This window comes from Ambystoma mexicanum, chromosome 3q, assembly GCF_040938575.1.
Source record: "Ambystoma mexicanum isolate Mex_15411 chromosome 3q, UKY_AmexF1_1, whole genome shotgun sequence".
Taxonomy (NCBI): domain Eukaryota; kingdom Metazoa; phylum Chordata; class Amphibia; order Caudata; family Ambystomatidae; genus Ambystoma; species Ambystoma mexicanum.
Window position 1 is genome coordinate 647,376,812 of NC_090926.1, and position 16,494 is coordinate 647,393,305.

Consider the following 16,494-nt stretch of genomic DNA (forward strand, 5'->3'; position numbering starts at 1 on the left):
TATATTGTGATCACTGTGAATGGTATTCTTGGGTCCACGTGGCATTTGATGTTTGTTGTTGATTAACTCGCTAAGGATTTTTTTATTAAACAATTTTTATTAGTTTTTACAACAACCAATCAACAAAACAAACCCAACAGTGCATGTCATATAACTTCTAGCATCATGTACAACATCATAAAACGTCCCCTGCCTCCCCAATACCCCCCTTTTAACTCGAGCCTACTCCACTTCGCCCTCCCCCGTTGTTGCCTCTTGGGATACTCCCCCTCTATACTCAGGGAGGAATCATGTTCATTTAGGCAGGCCTGGGTGGAGCCAGACAGTGTGGCCACTAAGTGTCTCCAGGCCATCAGAGTTCTGTTTCCTCATCTCCACCTCTATTGGCTGCTCCGTTCCATGCCGCCGTTTCCGCCTCTGCCCTTTTCTGGAGATCGTGCCATCAGACCTCTACTTTTGGCCTATTGTTTGCTTTTCAGCCCATAGCAATTCTGCGCTTGGCAAGTATGTAGGCCAAGTCCTTGAGTTTACTCACATGTTTCAGTTTACGCTGTCTAGAAAAAAACCCTACCATGCATGCCCACAAGGATTCCAAATCTAGTGTGATCCCCTTCTCGGTTAAGCGGTGGGCTACTTCTCCCCAGAATTTCCCAATTTTGGGGCATACCCAGAACATATGTAACATCCCTGCATTCACTTCCCCACATTTGGGACATGTTTGTATTTCTGCGCTCTTGAATCGTGCAATCCTTTGGGGGGGTCATGTATGCTCTGTGGCTAACATGTAGCTGCATCTGTTGTAGCCTCACATCCCTAGACACTTTTTTATGGTATCTCTGGACCCTCTCCCACGACCCATCATTCATGTGTCCCCAGCTTCCTCTTCCCAATCTCGTCTCAGCTGGGTCACTTCCTTCCCCACCCTAGACATCAGCAGTTCATAGATTCGAGAGACCTTGTGCCCCCACTTCCCCCATGTCATAAATTGTTTCTATGGCCATGTCGGGTTGGTCTTCCAGCACTATTTCAGACCGTGTCTCTTTCACCCGCCGTACCAATCTGGTGTAGGTAATATACTGCCGTACATGTAGACCGGTTTCTTCTACCAATACGTTGAATTCCATTATCTTCCCGTCATGCCATACATCTCCTAGCGTTGCAATCCCCACCGGTTCTCAGTGCATACGTATCGTCTTCCTCAGTTGCTCGTCCACACCGGTCAATGCCACTAGCGGCACTTGCAGAGAACACAGGGTTGGGTTCTCCATGGCCCTGGCAAGCCTTACGCCACATCTTCCATCCTAGTACTAACATCCTCGTGCACCCTTTTAGCTCTGGTTTTGGCAGCCATATCCATTCTTTCAAGAAGAACGGAGCACATTCAGATCTCAACAATCTGGACTCTGATGTTGAGTCTTCGGTTAACCACTTAGCCACGTATTGTAATTGGCTGGCCAGATAATAGACCTCAAAGTTGTGCAATTTTATGCCCTCTTACTCATACGTGCTCAGCAGTTTCCACAGGGCTATTCTATTCCTAGTGTTATTTGTATTTATTTATTTATAAAGCACTTATGCCATATGAACCCTATGCTCTAAAGTTTAATAAAGAATCGCGTGGGTATCATGTATGGTATATTCCCCAAAAAATGTAACCACCTCGGCAACACTACCATCTTTAACATTGCCACGCTCCCTACCATGGCCAGAGGGAGCTTAGCCCAGAACCATGCTGTTCTCAGTGTTTGTCACCGCTTTCTCTTGTTTATATTCAGCCTCCACTGTGTGATAGAGATGAATTCCTAGGTATCTAAAGGTTCTAGTCTCCCAAGGTATTTGTAGTACTGGTACATTTTCTCGCAGAATCCCTTTATATTTCCTCAAGGGGAATATACACGACTTCGTAGAGTTAACCGTAATGCCAGAGAGCAAAGCAAATCGCTCCATTACTTCTAAGATATATTGCAGGTTTTCTTCAGGTACTTGAAGTATAACAGCATATCATCGGCATACATTGATATTAGATGTGGCCCTCCTTTCGTGTGAATTCCTACCTCCTCGTATTGTTGCCTTAAATATATCGCTAGGGGTTCTAGTGCGAGTATAAACCGCATCGGGGATCAAAGGCAACCCTGTCTGGTACCCCTACTGAGTTGCCACCTCTCTGAAATGATCGCTCCCGTCTTGACTCTGGCTAGTGGCGCACTGTACAGTAGCTTCACCCACTTCAGGTACCCGGGCCCTATTCCATATTCTTTGAGGGCTGCCATCAACCAAGGCCATTTAACAGAATCGAAGGCCTTCACCGCATCTAATGAGACAATTGCAACTTCTTGCGAGTCCCCTTCCGCTTGCTCTATGACCCGGTGGACCCTTCTGAGATTGTCAGATATGCTTCTGTGTGGAACATATCCGGTCTGGTCGGGATGTATAAGTTTGTTAATAACCTTTCTTAGTCTATTTGCCAGCACAGCCGTGAGTATCTTGCTGTCCTGGTTCAGCATATATGGCAGTCTATACGCCCTCAGTCTATGCTCGGCTTGTCAAGTTTGAGAAGCGGAATAATAGTTGCCTATCTCAGGTTTTCCGGTAGCATCCCTATTTCCCACTCTTCATTCAACATTGCCAGTAGTGGGGGGAGCACCTCCATCTTATATGTTTCGTAGAACTCACTGGGGAGTCCGTCCGTTCCCGGGGCCTTACCTTAATAGTGGGTAATAGCTTAATTACCTCCTTCCAGTTCCTATAATGTAATTGAGGCCTCTAGGCTCTCTCTCTCTTCAGCACTTATTTTAGGTAGGCCAATATCTTCTAATATTTCCATCATCTTACTCCATTCACTCCCTTCCCCATTTCTATACAGTTGTTGGTAGAACTCAAGGAACCCACTTTTCACGCCCTCTTGGGTGTCTAGTATTTGTCCATTCTCCCCCTTTATTGTTCTGATCGTTGATCTGGGTGTCTCATTTTTATATAACCATGCTAGCAACCTCCCGGGCTTATCCCAGCCAGCATGCTGCCTCTCTGTATATTTCTTGTGACTTAAGTTGCATAATCTCTCCCAATTCCCTCCACACTCTTGCAGCAATTGACGTATGTTTTCAGCATCCTCAAGGGAGCGATCTCCTCTCCGCATAATTGCCTCTAATTTCGCCTCTGCCTTTTGCAACTCCTGCGTTATGCCTCCTTGTAACCCCTTGGTTTTAGATATAGCCGCTCCCGTCACCACCACCTTAAATGCCTCCCACAGAGTGCCAGCCGATTCTAAACTTCCGGTGTTATTTTTGAAATATTCTACAATTTCCTCTCTCAGGTCCTCCCTGAACACTGTGTCTTTCAGTGCTTCGGCTCTAAGCCGCCACGTAGGGATCCTAGCCCTAGGAGGCGAGTATTGCCAAGTTAAGATAAATGGCGAGTGGTCTGAGAGGACCCTCGCTTTGTATTCCGAACGCACCAGCTCCCCCGTGAACACCAGAGTAACAAACATATAATCTAACCGTGTGTACAGGTTTTGTGGGGCCAAGTAATGTGAATAATGTCTTTCGCGTGGATGGTGTAGCTTCCAGTTGAAAATCTCCCAACAGGGTCCTCAAGGTTTTGGCTGCAGGGGTAGGTTTGTCTAACTTCCTGTTTGATCTGTCCAGCCTGGGGTCTAACCTGCAATAAAAATCACCTCCCCATATCACTGCGCTCCCAAGGTACAGGCTGACTTTACTAGATAAGGTCTTGAAATAGGCTACAGTATCTTGGTTCGAGGCATATGTATTAATGATACACAACTCTCTATTTTCTATCGATCCTCGTATCGCCACCATCCTCCCATCTAATTTCACCGTGCACTGTAATAACTGAAAGGGGACATGTGATGCTATCCAAGTGATCACCCCTCGGGCGTATGCAGAATACGTAGCCTCTATGGTAGTCCCCTTCCATTTCTTCCTTATCACATCCTGTTTTTCTTTTGTGAGGTGCGTTTCTTGTAATAGGGCAATAGCTATCTTCTGCCTCTTTAGGTACATGATGATCTTGTTCCTCTTCAAATAGCTTTTGAGCCCCTTGACATTCCAGGTTACTATCTTAAGGTCTCACATCAGTCATCCATACCCAGTCCCGCCTCCATCCTTCCTTGTCTTCCGCCCCATGCAAAGTAGCACATGGATGTAAGCTCGTTCCCTGCCCCCAACTACCTCCCCCACCCTACCTCACCAAACAAACTCCCCGAACCCCCCCAAACCCCAACTGCTGCCTTCCCCTCACCCTCCTTCCAACTTCCCCAAACTATTGCCCAGCTCCATCCCTGGATCTCAGGCTACCCAGCATCTAGCTCATCTCTCGGTATAACCAACACCTCTCTAAAGTATCCCAACTAAACTACCTCTAGGGGGGTTGATAGTGTTTCTCCTGGTATTACCTCCTGCTTTGCACTGACAGCATATTTTAGTGTAGGCTCTGTACTCTGAACCAACAATCCCACGTGCAATCCGCTATAATCTAGTCCCAATGTCGACATGTCTGATGTACTTTTCACTTCGTGTGGACATATAATGTCTCCGTACAATGTCTAAAAGGCTCTGGTTCACATCTCTGTTGCACTCCCCTTAAGGTCTGCCGCTCCCGTCAGACAATTCCTCGAATCCAGCCATGTCGTCACATCCTCTGGTGAATCAAAGAATAGAGCTTTGTTCTTTAGGAGCACCTTCATTTTTGAGGGGTATAGCAGCATGTATCTATATTCTGCCTCTCGCATTCTCCTCTTCACTGCCACATAATTCAGGCGTTGCGTCTGCACCATGAGTGTATAGTCCGGATATACGGTGACAGTTGCTGATGCTCTGCTTATTGTTCCTCCCTTACGGAAGTGTTCCAGGACTTTCTTCCTGTCTTTATAGTTCAGGATCTTCGCGATAATCGGCTGCAGTGGGGCTCCTGGTGGCGGTTTTCTTGTCAGGGCTGTGTGTGCTCCTTCTACAGCGAACCCTTGGCTTAGTGCTCTGCCCGTTATTTCCTGCAGCAACATGTTTTCAATGTAGTTTGTCGGGTCCGACACCACTTCCCCTTCCGGAAGGCCCACAATACACATGTTATTTCTGCGTGCCCGTCCTTCTGCTTTTTCAGCTCTATTTTCAAGGTTCTGCACCTGTTGTTGCAACACATGGACATCCGTGTGTTGGTTTTACATGAGCTTGTATCCTCTTTCACTTCCTTTTCCATTGTTCCTGTGCGCTCGACCAGTGCACGTACATCTTGCCGCAGTAGATTTGCATCAATACTCACAGCGTCAATTTTAGATTCCAGAGCAGACCTTATGTCTGAAATGGCTGTGTCCATCCTACTTCCCATCGATACTTTCAGTTCCGCTATGGCGTCCAGTATCTGTTGGCTGTTGGGTGCCGTCCTGTCATATTCTTTAGAGCTTTGTTCCTTCCCATTGGCTCCTTCGGTGGCCTGCAGTGGTTTAGCATACTCCTCGATGGTGGATTGTTTTCCCTTGACTTTGAGCAATTTGGACGCCATATCCCTTTTGTGGGCGAGCTGGCAGCGAGAAAATGCCTTTGACCATGGCTTGTCCTGTTGGGACCTTGGGATGTATTCCTTGGTGTTCTACCAGGCTGGTACACTGCTTCTCATGTAGTGTGTCCACCACCGTTCAATTTCAAATCAGCACAAGTTTGTTGGTGGTACAGTTCCAGTGATAGTCCACACTCAGGCATGGTTGTTGCCCTTAATCACCACAAGGAGCCAACCTATGCTGATGTGAGGTTCCACAGTGCACAATGTGCATGTAGCCACTAGACCAGTGGCAGCTGCCAGTTCTTTATCTGGCTGTCCCTGCACAGGACTCCTCAATATCTTCCTGTATCCTGATGCAGCTATTACATAGCCTTTGATATGCAGGGTGCCTCCATGCAAACCTTCGACTTTCAGCAGTGGCTACTTTCAGCAGGCTGCTCCCAGTCCTCCCCTGGGTCACTTGCACTCCAGACCAGTAATTACTATTATGTGCTCCACACATTCCCTGTATCTTGGCAGCTCTTTATTTGTCGTGCACAGTATAGTGTCCCTGCACAAATACAAGCGTTCACCGCCGGTCGCCAGTAATGATATAGCTGCTCGTGGGGCCAGGGTCTTGTGCTACATTGTAGCTTGCTGATAATTTCCATTTGTCAGCGGAGTACCTCCTAGCCTGCATGCCAGCGTCGTGCCACACCGCCAAGGTCCCTCTTATAGCAGCGGGCGGGCACAGCTTTTTCACCGCTCTCACTGTTCTGTTGCCAAATGACTAGTCAGGCTGTTACAGTACGGCTCATGCGTGCAGTGTCCTCACCGTATGTGCTTATGTTTGGGTGTCAGATACTATTGTTTCCTTATGATGCACCCGGCTGGCGCTGTGCAGCTCCTTGAGCGCTTCCAACACGTATCTGGTTGCAGCGCACTTTCCGGGCACTTGATCCATCCCTGTCCGACGTTCTTCTTTGTTATTAGGCGGATATTATTTTTCCCGCGGCGATCGGGTCTTTGAAGTCTTCTTCAGCACCTAATGTCAATTCCGTTCCATGCCATCTCGCCACAACGTATCTCAATGTGCCGCAGAGTTTCATGTACACGATCCTTCAGTTACGGCGCACTTGCAGCGTTTTACACGTGGTTTTCAGCAGGATTGTATCTGGATCTGCAGGAGCCTCAGGGAAGACACGTCTGCCTACATGGCTCCTTAGCCATGCCCCCGACTCGCTAAGGGTTTAATGTCTTATTATGTAAGGTTTAAAGTGAAAATCAATAAAATGTGTTACAAAAATAAAAAAGGCAGAGCATGTTCCACGAAAAGGGTCATAGAACAGCCCGTGACAATACTTTTAGACTTCTCAATCGCGAACGCAGCAGCTGCCAAAGATTGTTCTCAAGTGAAGTGTCCTCTCATAACTGGGTCTTAAATTCCACTGTAATGCGCCAAAGGTTTATACCCCAATGTGGTTCTCTGTGTAAGCACTGCTGTCATGACTGGCCCATTTGTGTGCGAAAATAAATAAAATTCCTCAGCATAATTGGGAATTCCTAAAAAGGTGCTGTACAAATTGCTTTTTTCAACTCTTCAAATCCTTCTTCCATTTCTTTAGTCCATTCTAATTTTGTTTTACCAGCTTGCACTTTCTTTAATGCTTGCAGAAGTGGTCTCATGTATGTGCCGCATTATCGCCATTCGCTGTGGGTCCAGTATGTAATGCTCATGAAGAACACCACTTCATCATCACTTCGGTCTTCCCCAAACATATCATCAGTTATGTCAGTAAATCTATACCCTTCCTCAAGAGCCATCACTGTTGTCCATGGTCTACCCTCATAGTCTACTCCTTCGAGCATTGCCATTTCCCTTTGTAGTATGGCTGCTTCCAATTCTATAGGAATAGTCTGTCCACCTTCCTCATACATAGGTATTTGTGGTCTAAACAGAAACGCATCAGGTATTCTCACAATCTTTCCCATCAGGCTAGGTAGCCATGTCAGTAAAATGCTCACTCCATATAGAGAAATCTCTGGATCTACCGGAATGCCTCGCAGAACCACTTGCCCTGTGAACACCAGTATGAACTCTCCCACGTTTATATAGTGTATTCCTGGAGTGGAGCACACTATTCCTTGATCAGTAAATGAAATCGTCATATTAAATTTTGTTATTAAATCTCGTCTGAAAATATTAACCAGTGTCTGTCGTAAATATAACAAAGGAACAGACTTGCAACATTCTCCTATGGAGACTGGCAGTTTATCAATATCTGACATTGGATATTTTCTCTCGTATACACAAACGAGTTGCTCCAGTGTCCAAATCGACCCTTGGCTCCTCTTGGGGGTCTAGTGTCACAGATAGTAAGGAAAACATCAAGTCACCCTGTGAGCTGTCCTATTGTGGATACAGACTCATCCCCGTCCCTGTGAAAGGATTTCCTCCTACCACAGTGACACCTTCTATTCTGGGTTTCAACATTTGTCCTGTGTGTGCATACTGCTGTGTCTGCATAGGGGCATGTTGCGTCTGTGTATTGCTCGCCAGGAGTGCACAGACAGTTATTTATCACCAGTACATTTGCAGAGCAGAGCAAATACTTTGAACGCAGGTAGTCGAAGCGATAACTCACAACCAGACATGCAGTTAGCCAAATAATGAGCACTTATATGGCTATTTATTCATAGTTAAGAAGCAACAAGTGATAAAACAGAAATAAATTACATAAAAGATAGAGAATTAAAGAGAAAATGCATCACCATGGGCGTAACTGAATCCCTCATCTCGCCAGAAGCGGCTGGAAGACCCCGGTAACAGCCAGGCAGAGAGCACAACAGCTCACAGGAAGGTCGGAACAAGACATCCCTCGTCCGACTGATGTCTTTGTGTTTTTTCCACCTGACCTTTCCAGAGCTCCGCATATATGCCCTCCTCAAAAAGGGGTGGCAATTTCTCGAACCTTCTGGCATTAGCGCTTGCGCATTGCTGAGTGACCGTTGGTCGCCGGCCAGGTCAACCGACAGTAACCCCAAGGAGCAAAGCTTCCCTCTTCTAAAGCACCACAGAAAACAATTCTATAGAGCTTGGCACAAGTATAGCAAGACATAACAAAACCTTTTTATATCTGGTGCCAGTGTGCACCTGTAGATTCTCGCTTTCCCAGCGCTGTGTCCTTGGCTTAGGCCTGCATACCAGGCTCAGCAACGAATAACATTGAAAGCATGTTTTTTAGCAAAGCAAGTGCAGCTTTTCACTGAGGCAATGGAATAAATATCCATTATGGCTCTGAGTGCCCCCAGAATGCACTGCACATCAGCATCATGTTTTAGCTCAAGCATCACAGTCTGCCCTTGTGGCAGATTCATTTGTACTTGTCCCTGCTGTGGTAACTGCTGTACTTGCGTACTTGCGTACGATAAGATGTGTAATCCTGGGCAAAGACTTATCTGGTCTGTGTGCTATATGGTGGAGGGTAAGTGGTCTCCTCTCTTGAGAACTGTCCATTCTATACATTCCCTTGGCTCCCACATACGCACGCAATATGTCCTGTAATTTCAAAATTCCAACATCTTGGAGGGACGCTCCTATTAGTCCCTCCTTGGTTATATCCTCCCTGAACATTCTGGTTCTCATTCTGTGTACCTTGAAACCCACTCTGATTATTTTGAAATCCGCCTCCTGCTATAACCCCTACCTCTGCCTCGTGGTGTAAACCCTTATCCACCTTGATCCATCCAGTGCAGATTATTCACCAGTGATGCGCTCTATTTTGTGCAGTCACACTTGAATATCCCGCTCTCCTCCATGTGTCATCAGCCCTCTCCCCAAGAATAGCTGCCAGGAGACCTTTTATGTCCCCTATGGCCAGTGTATTTCCTCCTGTCATTTTTTCGAATTCATATATCCATTTCCCAGCGCCCAAAGTCAAACTATGGAGCTTGCATCTTAAGTTATCCTTGTCCATCTGTGGCCATGGAATGTATTGCTGTCTTGCTCCCCCTTTTTCTAGCAAGGGAAACTCCGTAAAGCCTGTCCCATAGTCGGATCCCACTATTAGTCTATCCATGGCAGGGATAATCGTCACTGTCTGTCTCCTTGTGGGTAATGTCCTTAACCTGCTCACATATGGTGGCGACTCTCCCTTCTCACTATGTGATCGTCCTCTGGGGACGCTCAGGATATGCTATAGGATCTAGTGTTCTACATTTAGGTTCTTCCAAATCCGACCATCTCACTTCCTTATCCATTTGCAAATGTCCTTCAGGGGCGCACGCGCTCCCTCCTTCTGCCCCAAAACTGGACTCTTTCCTCGTCTGAAATCTCTAGCCCCCAACTAATGTGACTATCATCCCCTTCGCCCTTATGCAGATTCAGTCTGCTTAAAGGCAATGCTCAACGTTCACTGAACAGGCTTCCCTCCTCACTTCGTGATTGAGGCACTGGGAATCGATCATCGATCCCTTGAGTTTCATACTCACTATTTTGTCTTAACTGTTGATGGACCTTATTGATCCTTTCTCCGATTCTTTCTGCATCAAATCTTTCTTCGTCTAACGCTACTCTAGATGTTGCTGGCCTTTCTTCCTTTATCGGAAGAATCTCTTACACTCTATCCCACCGTATTTCTATGCTCGCCCTCATTTGTTCTTTGCGAATGAGACTGGCATCGAGACCTCGCTGTCTCCTTTTCTGTTCTATTTCTTCATCTATTTCTCTTTGCTTTCTCTTATTCTCCTCCGGACTATCGTCACTACTGTAAGTTCATATATTGGATTACTATACCCCGTTGCTGCTTTTAATTCCTTTAAGGGATACACCTCCATTTCTTCTGTAGCAACACCCTTTGCTTCAGGTGAGGTAAGGGGAGCTGAGGGCTCAATGCCTTCCTCCTTATGCTGATTAAGCATCCACTCCTCAGGTGGCAGTTCTTCTCTTTCCTCTTGATGCATCTTCCAGAGTTCTAAAATCGCTAATCTTTTCTCTAATTTCTTCCCTTACGCAGCGTGCACGTATGAGGTCATGTGTTGCAATACCGCTTTTGACAATGATCCCCTTGTGCCCACGGCATGAAAATGTTATCTGCTGTGCCTTTTACACATTCTGAACCATACTGTTTGAGCTTGAGCATATGCTTCGGCACTGTTTTGCATAGGTGCATGAGAGGAGTATCCCCCATAATGACAAGTCTCAATTGACTGTCGATACTTACCAGACTATTAAATAAACTTTATACCTTGGCTTAAATAACTACTCTTCAGCGGTTTCTTTTCAAAACAAATAAATATGAGCAAACACCATCAATCGCTGCTCAAACCTCTAATTTCAGCAGCCTATCTGTTCTCTTGCTTGGCGTATCTGTTCTTTTGATTTGCGTATCTATTCTCTTGATTGGCTCCAATCACTTTGCTATACTTAATGTTGCACCTCATCTTTTTCAATTTTTTCACAATCTCTATCGCTCTTCAATATTTTTACTCAACAAACATTCAGACTAGTCAAACATTACACATTTATAAACACTGTGATCACCTTATCTCTCGCCTTTATTCTATACCATATACAGGGTTTGAGACATCACCTTACGGAATCCTGATTACGCATCATATATTTCACTCTACCCCCTATGAGATTTGAGATGTTTCCTTCTGGCTCCCTTGAGCCAGGGCTTCTAGGCACGTCCTCTTTTTCATAATATTTCCTGTTAGTAAAAAATTATTACAATCCTGTCCCCTTAGTTGCCATTCCCCTAAGTCTACTCTCCATTCATTAATCGACTCAAGGCCTTTGGTATCGTCGACTTCTTCAATCCGCCCACTTCGCATTCCGTCTGCACAGATCGTCTGTGGAAACCGAGCAGGGATTTTGTCAAAGGGGACCTGCCCACCCTCTCAGTTCTTCTTCCAAGTTTATTTCTTTTGGCCGCTCTCCACAGGATCTTCCAGCTAATGACAGAGCATGCCCAATCGTCTGAAAATCTGGGGACAAACTGGTTTGGATCTTTAACCCATCTGCACCGCTGCCACGTGAGCTTGGGCCCTTTAGTAACGTGCAAGCAATGGATGGGTTCACAGAATAACTCTGAGTCCAAATAACTGAACCAACTGAGGAAGGTGGCAAAGTACTGTTTTATTACCAGTTATCTAAAACAGGGAGTTAACGGACATCAACGGACGTTCGTTCAATTTCTCTGTGATCTTTTCAGAAAACATAGACTTTATACTAAAAATGCATCAGAGGTGACGTCATACTACGTGACAAATAATGAAAAACCTACTAGGGATTGTGATAGGCTTAAGGGGAACATCTATGTATGCATTACATAGGAACTGGCATTGTGATTAGCTGCCCACTGTCAGGTGGACAATATATGCCAATCTCTAAAACATATCATCTTCAAAACCATTAAGTACATGGTTTTCAATAGGCCTTTATACTATAAGGTATTCATTAAACAAACCTCTACAATTGATTGGCATGCTTGTGCCATGTCTGGAACATTCGGTTCACTTAGCAGCACGTAAGCCCAGACCCAGGTGCAAGGAGACGGGCCTGACTCTCCCCACCCAATTAGCCCAACATCTCTCATAGCCCATGCCTTCTGCCACGAATATTGTCTTTGAACTTGGCCTTGCAAAGTATCCTTTTCACTTGGAATATATGGGAATGCAGGCACTCACTATCGTTGTTCTAGGACTCCAAGTTCGACTCTATTTACATCATTGGCTCACGTGACCGGAGACCCCGATTTTGTCAATTTCGCAGGTTTTAAATGTCTTAAACAAATAGAACTTGGCACTCTTGGTGTTCTTTCTCTGCACCTTAACAAGAGATGATTCATCCTTTGCAAATTCACTCCTTTCAAGAATATATAGCTGACCATGGCTGCTTCAGTTTTGATACTAGACCAGACAGCCTCGCCATGCAGCTCCACGATTTCAGCTTATTCTTGCTGCAACACAATTCTCCCTTTCTTCTTCATGGTTCTTGGCTTACTAAAATTCATGATACCGATATCCAGCTTCTATACAGTGGCGGCTTCGCCTGCATTCTATTCACTACATATAACCAGCTTCTATGATGACTTAGTCTACCTTGCGTTTCAGCGTCTATACAATTATAGAACGGTTGATTCTCTGCAGAACTTCATGCACATGTAATCTTTTATGTATTTAAAAGTTCAGTTGACTCTTTACATCGTCATTAGTTTCTGTAGGATCCAGGCATCCTCTTCAGCCATTATCTCGAGATGTCGCAAATGTCCATTGCGATTTCACTTGCTTCTATCTTTGGTCTTTTTCATATTCCTCCCTCAGATTGTCGTCTCTTTGGGTATACATTCAATAGGGTTGTTTCAATGGTTATCTGTGATGCGTGTGCGAAAATGAGCTAAAGAACATGGCAGCAGTGCGCTGCCATTTTGGACATTCACTTCCAAACCACAATGAAAGTCTATGTTTCTGTGAGCTCAGTAAACAGACATGAATTCTGCAACGGTTGCGATAATATTATGAAGCAGATGAGATCATTGTGGAAAATAGCTGATGTATTGTGCGCTCAAGGGCAAGCTAAGAAGGGAGTCAGAGCTATGCAGGTACAGTGATAAGGGGTGCTGGGAACGAGCACGAGGGTTAGAAGCTGGGTTTTTCCACTCTTTGCTCCCCATGCTCGCTGTCTGTCCAGCCGGGGGCAGTCGGTAACCATTAAGGGGCGGGGATGTGCTCCCCATAAGAAGAAAGGTATTCCTAATGAAAGATCCGAGAACTGGACCCCGGGTGATGAAGTATTGCTGAGAGGGAGGACTCTCCACTCCAGACCCCGTTAACACGTGTGATCTCTCTGCCTACCTGCCTTGGGACTGGGCAGTGTTGTGGTGACCGAGATGAAACTTTCTTCTGCAGCGGCACTATCGGTGATGTAGAACCATCTTTGTGTCTGTGTATAACCACGTATATTCCATTATCTAGTTACCTCTATGCCTAGAACGTTTGTGAATAAAGTGCATGAAAAGAGCCATCTATATTCTAACTGTTGGTCTGAGTGTGGATTATTGCCTCGGTGTCCAAGAACCTTTGGTCCGTGTAATAGGGTAAGTGATTCTGAGGTCATTACACGTGTCCGAAAAGCAAAACAGTATCTTTTTTGCGAATATACGCTGTGGTATTGGCACAACTGCTGGTGTCAAACATGGCTCAATCTCAGACTTCCAACATATAGGATATGATATATTTTATTTATATCGCGCTCATACACAAGGGTTTCAGAGCATGAAGGAGAAGGTAGGGGAGCGGGATTTCCTGCAGAGGAATGCAATTGCTCCTCTACATTCTGCTGTCGAAAAGTTTCCGAAGCTGCAAGCAGGATATCTGTATATCAAATCTGAGGAATCCGTGGGATGAACTTCCACTAGACAGAAGATTGCCAGGGGTAAGTAATTTCTCTCTATGGCACAGAACCTCTAATGGAAGGTCAGCAGGACTCGGCTCTTGGTACTTGCCTGCTACAATGACCAATTAGTGGTCAGTCCTGTGATTGCTGTTGAAGCTATTGAGCCTGGAGCTTAGGGAGCACAGATTGTCACCCTATGCCTCATTTTTGGTCTGGCAGGTGCCATCTAGACTGCTGCTAGCAGCTGTGTTCACCTCACCACCTATCCCGCATCCTGAATATGGGCCTCTTTAAGCTCCATGCCCCAACATCAGAAGGCCGTTAAACAACTCTGTTATGGACAATAGGCTTATTTTTCAAACCCCTTTCAATGTTCATCTTCCTCAACCCCGGAAGTTGGGCTACGAAGCCTGACACACGCACTTGTGTTCAAGCTTATACATTCCAAATATACATACATTGATATAGAAGCCAGGCATCACAATTTGCCCTGGCTAGTAATAAATAAACCATGAAAAATAAAAAAAGAATAATAATTGATTCTCAGTGATTCATTTTTATAGCTGGCTAGTAGCTTGCAACTATTCTTTATTTTTATTTTTTTTTTGTTTACCCCTGGAATCATTGTTTCAACTATCAATTCAATAAAAAGACACATTTGCAAAATCTAATTAATCCTGTGCAGGACTGGATTGCGCAGCCAAAAACCTCATTCAGAAAGTTGTAGTGTGAACATCGGGATGCTCTTATGTGGAGTATTTTGACATACTATCTGTTTAATTGCAAGATCTTTATTGTTCCATACCAGTTCTAGGCCTCATGGATTCCTCTCTTGTGCTAACTACGTAGGTGACTACTCCTCTATTGTCTCTTCCAAGAGAAATTAGAAGCTTGCCAATTCCCAGGCAGGTCCAGCACTTTGGTCCTCATTATATATCCACCTCTAAGCTCCAATCCCCACAACTTGTTCACCAACTCGGTTGAATGGCAGACTTCCAAATAATATGTTTGAACCTGGTGCGCACTGCAGGGCAGCTGCAAACAGTGTAATTAGTGCAGACAAACATTTCACAAAGGACACTCGACCACAAGGTCAAGTACCCTAAAAATGGTACTTGACCCACCTAAAAAGTACCTGGCTATTCTAGAGTCGATTTTGCGAGACCATTGGACATTACAAAGAGTAACACCTTTTCATTTGAATGTACTAATACGAAATACTAATAAATGTGGTACCCCCAAGTGCCACATGTGCTCTTTATCAAAGAGCCATTCTTTTGCATTGCTTAACCTATGATGTACTCTGTTTGATCTGAGTACACATCATAAATTAAGTTGTATATTTGATATGAATGTGAGGAAAAGGTACAAAGGCAGGGTGCACCACTTTAAGTCTTAACCCAATTGCTGTAACTAGCTTCACCTAGAAGCTTCTATATGGAAATTGACTTGTCTTTAACACAACTTGCATTTTCATAGGCACACTTCACCGCAGGGATTTCAAATCCTCTGCGAAATGGAGAGGTATCAATAAGTGAACTTCTAACATCTTTATAATCGACTATTTGTGAAGCTAACCATTATGTTTAGGTAAATGTAATGCTGTGGAACCTGTAATTACAAACACGTCTATAATGTCTTGTTAGTCATGCATTTTGCAAGTGCAAATGACATTGTTTTTCACACTTTCTTTTCTTTTCAGTGTTTATGTTGCTGATTTTCCAGAGTACACACATTCGTTGATCGACCATCTTGTAAACAGGAAGATTAACCACTGGGATGGGTATGTTCTCAGTGAATGACTTTGTGTATAGCTTACTATGTGTATGCTTTTATCACATTTCAATTGAAACGATTGAAAATTGTGCTTAGAGTAATTTCTAGTAAAGTATTTCAGGTGTGACTTGACCTCTTCTCAATGCAGAAATTTGGATCAACTGAGAATGTTCACGAGAATTCAGTCAATGTATGACTTTAGTTCAGAAAGTTCCATTTTCAAAAACTATACTCATTGGTGCTCGCTGAAAACCTGCTTTTCTCTTGCTTTTGAACATATTTTATAACAAAATAAATGTGGGAACTCGATTCACAGAACTGATTCTAATGACCTGGATTGAAGTGTGTAGGTATCATGCTTTTAACTTTAGTTATGAAACACAAATAACTTTTCTATCGCTTCATTTGCCTATTTCGACTTTGATTCAGTATTCCAACACATAGTAAATATGCTAGATTATTCATTGCTCCTATAGTTAATTAAATAAAGGAAGTATCTAGAAGACCAAATTACATGTATTATATCACACATGGTTATGCCCTTGTTCTTTTAACATTTTCCGATTCCAATTCAGTGTTACACTAGTAAATTTAAATAAATTATGGACTCAAATGTCTATCAAATTCTATATCTAACATTGCTTAAGAGAAATGGTCTGGGCATTATGTGATGTAAAAAGAAATACTTTTCTGAAAATTAGTCTCACCATTATGTCCAGTTTTAGAGTCTGGGACCTCAAAAAATATAAATATTGTAAAAGGCATCCAATTCTTGTATCAGTTTTTAAATTGTCCACTTAACCTTCTATAACTGGGCTTTGTTAACCGAA

At 44.2% G+C, this 16,494-nt stretch overlaps 1 protein-coding gene across 4 annotated transcripts in view; it reads left to right on the plus strand.

The window, feature by feature from the left end:
- TBCD (tubulin folding cofactor D) overlaps positions 1–16,494 on the plus strand; it is a 2,839,019-nt gene that overhangs the window by 1,934,185 nt on the left and 888,340 nt on the right. For all 4 annotated transcript variants that reach the window (XM_069654539.1, XM_069654542.1, XM_069654540.1 and 1 more), the window contains exon 20: positions 15,591–15,671. In XM_069654539.1, coding sequence (XP_069510640.1) covers positions 15,591–15,671 — 81 coding nt within the window. The remainder of the gene's footprint in view (positions 1–15,590; positions 15,672–16,494) is intronic.